This window comes from Mus caroli, chromosome 1 (assembly GCF_900094665.2).
Source record: "Mus caroli chromosome 1, CAROLI_EIJ_v1.1, whole genome shotgun sequence".
Lineage (NCBI taxonomy): Eukaryota > Metazoa > Chordata > Mammalia > Rodentia > Muridae > Mus > Mus caroli.
In genome coordinates, this window is record NC_034570.1 from 54,023,992 (window position 1) to 54,030,560 (window position 6,569).

The 6,569-nt window shown below is 42.2% G+C and overlaps 1 protein-coding gene across 1 annotated transcript; it reads left to right on the forward strand.

The window, feature by feature from the left end:
* The first annotated feature begins 4,912 nt into the window (after positions 1 to 4,912).
* On the forward strand, positions 4,913 to 5,227 carry LOC110302918 (putative 60S ribosomal protein L37a). Its single transcript, XM_021173731.2, has one exon. It carries the CDS (start codon positions 4,913 to 4,915, stop codon positions 5,189 to 5,191), a length of 279 nt encoding a protein of 92 aa, XP_021029390.1. The 3' UTR covers positions 5,192 to 5,227.
* The last annotated feature ends 1,342 nt before the right edge of the window (positions 5,228 to 6,569 follow it).

A 6,569-nucleotide genomic window follows, 5' to 3' on the forward strand; every position in this document is an offset into this window, starting at 1 on the left:
GAGGGTTTGTGGAGAGGTAACCGGGAAGGAGATATCATTTGAAATGTAAAGGAATAAATGATTAATAAAAAAGAAGAAAAATAAAAAAGGAAAGTTTCTCTAGAATGAAGGGTGCAGTGAGAGTCAAAAAGTCAAATTCTAGTTTGAGGTGAGCCGGATCCTCTCCTCCCCAAGAGATATTCTACCTACTGCAGAGTTACGCCCCTACCCCTGGTTCCTTTATTTATGCCACAAGGTGGTCATGCGCTTGTCTTATCAAGTTTTTAAAAGTGGTTTGCTGAACTGAGGTTCCAGCTTGTGGTTAAAAAAAAATTTGGTTTTAAAAGTTGTGGGTTTGCTGCAGTGAGTGATGTTTGCTAAGCCGTTCATTCCATTTCCGGGAAACTGAGTCCCAGTCACATACCATGTGCTGGGCATGAGGGATGGATCTGAAATAAGCAGACCAGAGCTTACAGTGTACATTTTTGGCACTGAGTATGTGTTGAGCAGTGTGCTGAAGCGAGACAGTTGCAATCTCTAGTATGTTGCTCACAGTGCTTCAAATAGTGTGCCTAGATTCATATCCTTGACCGGACATCTCTGAATGGGAGGTTGTTTGTTTGTTTGTTTGGGAGACAGAATTTCTCTGTGTAACTCTGGCTGTCCTGGAACTCACTCACTGTGTAGACCAGACTGGTCTTGAACTCAGAGATGCTCCTCCCAAGTACTGGAATTACAGGTGTGTCCTACCAACAGCTGGCACTGAGTCTGAGTTTTATCCCACTGTCTGTTTGCTCCTCTTGCTCTTCTACAAGCCAAGTGGATTCCCAATATGAAAGCAACAGAAAAGGCACTGGTGATAAACACAAAGCAGAAGTCTAGTTAATTCTCTCTGTGCCACACTTTGCTGGGAAGATTCAGCCTCTGGCTTCTGTTGTGATCAGGATTTGCTAGCAGAGATGCAGCCTGGTGAAGTCAGAGAGGATGCTTTTAACAAAGGCATGGAGTTATTCAGAGAACAAAATGGAACCAGAGAGGAGTAGACCAAAGAAAGAGAATCCAGGTCCACATGTGACATAGGGGTTAATGTTTAAGAAGAAGAAAGATTGGCAGGGCATGGTGGGGCACAGAGGCAGGCAGATCTTAGGCCAGCATGGTCTACAGAGTGAGTTACAAGACCTCTAGGGCTGTTACACAGAGAAAACCTGTCTGGAAAAAAACAAACAAATTAGAGTCTAGGTTGTGACAAGTAGGACTTGGAGATATGCATTGAGTCTTGTGCAAAGAAATACCCCTTTGTGTTCACACACTTCAGCAAATATCAGGTTGCTTTTTGTTTCTATTTTTGGTATCTGTTGTTGCTTTCCAATTAGACATTCTGCTCAGACAGGCAATAGATGGGGCCTAGCTTTATTCAAAATGAATACAATCTGATTTAAGTGGGGTGTTCTGTAATCCCATACCTGTAATCCCAGGACTCTGGTGGCTGAGTCAGTCGTTTGAAGGTACCAGGCTTGGGCAGATAGTGCAGTGGTTAAAGCACTTTCCACGCAAATGTGAGGGCTAGATGTTCCCAGAACCCATTTAAATATTGGGTGAGTATGTTGACTTGCCTGTAATGCTAGAACTAAGAAAGCGGAGAAGAAGGATCCTAGCCTTATCAATGAGCTACAGGTTCATGGAGAGGCACAGAAGAGACTCCCAGCACCAACCTCGTGCCTCTACACACATGTGCAAAATGGGCCTGCACTTCTACATGCACATGCCCACATGTATGCAAACACACATGTCTACATACCATGCATATGTACACAGTTTTAAAAAACCTAAAAGTTTGAAGCTAGCCTGGGTTACATAGTGAGTTTGAGGCCAACGTAGTCTACATAGCAAAACCCTGTCTCAAAAGACAAAACAGACAGATCAAAGGCATGAAGTCTGAACCTCTTACCAGGGCATACATGTTTCTCTCTCACATGCCTCTACCTTCCAAGTTTTACCTCTGAACCACCCTTGCCTTCTGGACACTGGCTTTATTTGGCTTCTTTAAACACATAGAGGTTTTCCTTTCTTGAGTCCAAATAGCTATTTTGTCTGGAATATTCTTTTATGATAGCTCTATCTTTTAGGTCTCATCTTAAAAGCCCTATCTTGAGAAAAGAGTTCTTGCCTAGTTTAGCTAGGTCTCCATTGTTCTTTTATGACGCTGTAATTTTCTTCATAGAATTTTGCCATGGGCAATAACTTACACATATGGTTGCATGTGCGTACACATGTATGTTTTGTTTATTTGTTCATTGCTAGGTCCATGGAGCGTGTGGAGTTGCCCAGCTCTATAGAGCCATTACACGCTCCACACACAGAAGGCTCACAATGAGTGTCGAGAGGGTGAATGAACTGAACATTGAGAGGGAACTCTGATTACTAAATGTGTTGTTATGGCCACAGCAGGAACATGTTAATACAGGGAAGTGGATTTAAGGGGAGAAAAAGGCAACCTCCTGCCTCCTTGATTAAAAAAATAATAAAGTAATTAAGACTGGAGCAGATGATGAGAGGAAGGAGTGGTTTGGAGTACAGGAAATAGTAAGTGTGAAGGCTTGGGGTGAGAGTGTCCAGAACTTAGGGAAATGAAAGAATGTCTGGGTGGCTGGAACCTACTGAGGAAGAGTTAGGTAGAGGAGGGCCCGGAGAGATGTGGTAAGCCTCAGTAATTGATAGGCTGTATCTGAAGGGAAACAGAAAGCTGTGCAGTAGAGGAAGGTGCTCTGATGTGAGTGTTCTGTTTGTTTTGTGGTGTTGGGTATGGAACCTGGAGTCTGAATATGTTGGGCAAACATGCTATCTCTGAGCCATCCACCTCCAGCCCCAAGTCTGTGTGTGTGCGTGTGTGTTGTTATGCTCTGTAGATCAAATTAATGATCCTCTGCCTTTGTCTCCCTAGCTTTGGGATTGCAGGTTTATATACAACAAGCAGCTCAAATTCAGGTTTTAAAAGCCACGCTAACAAGCTGGTGTGGTGGCCTTTAATCACAGCACTTGGGGGGCAGAGACAGATGCATGTCTGTGAGTTCGAGGTCAGACTGGTCTATACAATGAGTTCTTAAACAGTCAGAGCTACAAAATAGAGAGACTCTGTCTCAAAACAAAAGGAAGCAGATGAACAATGTGTGTAGGTGGAGGGGATTAACTCTGGTGGGGAGGAGTAAGTTTGGAGAAGTGGGCACTTGGAAGAGTAGGGCATGGCAGAGACTGCCCAGGAAGGGTGGAAGGGAACCTAGGCATGGCTAAAAGGGGTGGAGTTTAGAGAATGTTCTTTTCACGCGAGTTTCAGGACGTCAGATGACAAGGGCGAGTGTTTTACTGGCTTTCCTGTAGGCCAGAGAACCTCTAAGAGTTTTGATTCAGACCAATGGGTGTGATAACTGAGTAAGATGGAAGGGGAGCCATTTAGTGGCAGATGAGTGTCCAGGGAATGATGAATCCTGTGGGGATCAGTTTGGAGATATATACAAGATATATAAGGGATGCCGTGCAGGCAGCTAAATAGGAAACCATGTGGACTTCTAGGCACAGATATTGCTGTGGGGACTGAAAGGCAAGATAGGCTCCTGAGGTACTTTCCCCTATTTCTTTCTTTATAAAGATTTATTTATTTTATGTATGTGTATACACTATAGCTGTCATCAGACACACCAGAAGAGGGCATCAGATCTCATTACAGATGGTTGTGAGCCACCATGTGGTTGCTGGGAATTGAACTCAGGATCTCTGGAAGAGCAGTCAGTGCTCTTAACCACTGAGCCATCTCTCCAGGCCCTGTACTTTCCCTATTTCAAGATCAGAGTGCACAAGCCATCAAAGGGACAAGGAAGTGCCTGAAAGACCTTGATGATCTGAGGTAAACTAACAGTTGGGTTTTAAGTAGAAAACACCAATTAAGCCGGGGCGGTGGTGGTGCATGCCTTTAGTCCCAGCACTTGGAAGGCAGAAGCAGGTGGATTTCTAAGTTCGAGGCCAGCCTGGTCTACAAAGTGAGTTCCAGGACAGCCAGGGCTACGCAGAGAAACCCTGTCTCGAAAAACCTAAAAAAATAAAGAAAGAAAGAAAACACCAATTAGCAACTTAAGCTTTATGAATCCTCCTCCTAAATAGGAAATCAGCATCCCATGTTTCTTGGAGAAAATAACACCTCTACAAATTCTATCTCAAAATGGTATTATTATTATTGTTATTGTTATTATTTATTTTGAGACTGTGTTTCTATGTATGGTCCTGGCTGTCCTAGAACTCACTCTGTAGATCAGGCTGGCCTCCAACTCCCAGAGATCCACCTGCCTCTGCTTCCCAAGCACTGGGACTGACTGTGTGTGCCACCACCGCTCAGACGTGTCATGTATTTATTTTACCCTCTAGTATTTTATGTGCATAGTTTTTGCATTATTGTAACTATAATGCACTTACAATTTTAATTTTGTCTATTTTATTCCCTCCTTTTATTTATTTTTAGATTTTAAAGTTGAAAGTTGATTTTAAAGTTTATGTATATATATATATATGTATATATATATATATATATATATGTATATATATATATAAAAGTTCTGTTCAATCACATTTTAGAAATACTTGTAGAAGGATGGAGATGATTTTATTATAATTAAAGGAACTTGAAAAAAAACTACAGAAAAAATAAGAGTCATAAAAACCCATTTTTGGGCTGGCGAGATGGCTCAGTGAGTAAGAGCACTGACTGCTCTCCTGGAGGTCCTGAGTTCAAATCTCAGCAACCACATGGTGGCTCACAACCACCCATAATGAGATCTGACGCCCTCTTCTGGTGCATCTGAAGAGAGCAACAGTGTACTTATGTATAATAAATAATTCTTTAAAAAAAAAAACACGCTCTTTGGACTTGGGCTTGGGTTCCGGCGACATGGCTAAACGCACCAAGAAGGTCGGCATCATTGGCAAGTACGGGACCCTCTATGGTGCCTCCCTCCGGAAAATGGTGAAGAAAATTGAAATCAGCCAGCACGCCAAGTACACTTGCTCCTTCTGTGGCAAGACCAAGATGAAGAGACGAGCCGTCGGCATCTGGCACTGTGGTTCCTGCATGAAAACAGTGGCAGGTGAGGCCTGGACCTACAACACCACCTCTGCAGTCACAGTGAAGTCTGCCATCAGAAGACTGAAGGAACTGAAAGACCAGTAGAAGCCCTGCTGTCTGAGACTTGCCTAGCCTGCAATACACGGGTTATTTACGTAAAAAAAATAAAATAAATTAAAATAAAAAAACCCCACACATTTTCTTGGGAACAGGAAACATGGTTCAGAGGCTAACAGACCTGGGTTAAATTCCCAGCACCCACATAGCCGCTAGGAAACGTCTATAACTCTACTTCCAGCACACCCCACACCCACTGCTTTCTGGTATCCACGAACACTCGATGCCCTGAAGCACAGGCAAACTACTTAGATATATATATTAAAAATCTTAAAATTTATATCTTCTTTCTTGTAAAGAGTTAAGCAGACCCAGAAGCAAATACGTCTGTCAATAATTTTATCTTCTGAGGTTCGTGTGTTACTATTTTGCTGTGCTGGGATTGTTTCACACCTGGAAGAACCTCGAGTTCAAATACAGACAGACTAATTCAAATATGTTGCTTCTTGCCTAAAATTTCATAAGTCACATTTCAACCTTGGAAAGAATCATTTCCTGAGAGGTGTGGGGCTCAAGCAGAGGGGTGCTTATTTGCCTGATTCTTGACAAACAAGGTCACTCTTCAGAGAGGAGCCAGAGCACAAAGCCTCCTACCTTACCTTGATGTATGGTTTGCCTTGATTCTTCAATGGACCAGGATGACAGCAAAGGATGCTTTTATTCATTTCCATTCACTTAAAAACAGAACCACGCCAGGCGGTGGTGGCACACGCCTTTAATCCCAGCACTTGAGGCAGGCGGATTTCTGAGTTTGAGGCCAGCCTGGTCTACAAAGTGAGTTCCAGGACAGCCAGGGCTACACAGAGAAACCCTGTCTCCAAAAACCAAACCAAACCAAACCAAACCAAACAAAACAACAACAACAAACAAAAAACCCAAAATAACTAAAACAAACCAAAAAAAAAAAAAAAAAAAAAAAAAAACAACCCAGAACCACTCCAAGGCACCCAACACTACAATTTGAACTATTTATGTTTTGATTGCTAAGATTTTCTGATGATTTCATGGTTTTTAATTTACAAGTAACTACAATAGCCTTTAGTATGAAGACAGCTTCAATGACTAATAACGGTTCTCATTGAAAGTTCAGCTCTAGGTCTATGAATTAAGCAGGCAGGTTAAATGAGATAAAAGGGTTGTTTTGTTTTGTTTTGTTTTTCATACCCATTGGATCTGTGATCCTGTGAGAAACACAGCTATAGGAAAATGTGAAAAAAGGAGACATCAGTCAGTTTTGAGTTTCAACTGGCCACGGTGGCATAAATCTTAATCTTAATCTTTCTTTCTTTCTTTCTTTCTTTCTTTCTTTCTTTCTTTCTTTCTTTCTTTCTTTCTTTCTTTCTTTCTTCCTTCCTTCCTTCCTTCC

Coding starts and splice junctions, on each gene's coding strand:
- LOC110302918 (XM_021173731.2), top strand. CDS start 4,913: ATGGCTAAACGCACCAAGAAGGTCGGCATCATTGGCAAGTACGGGACC.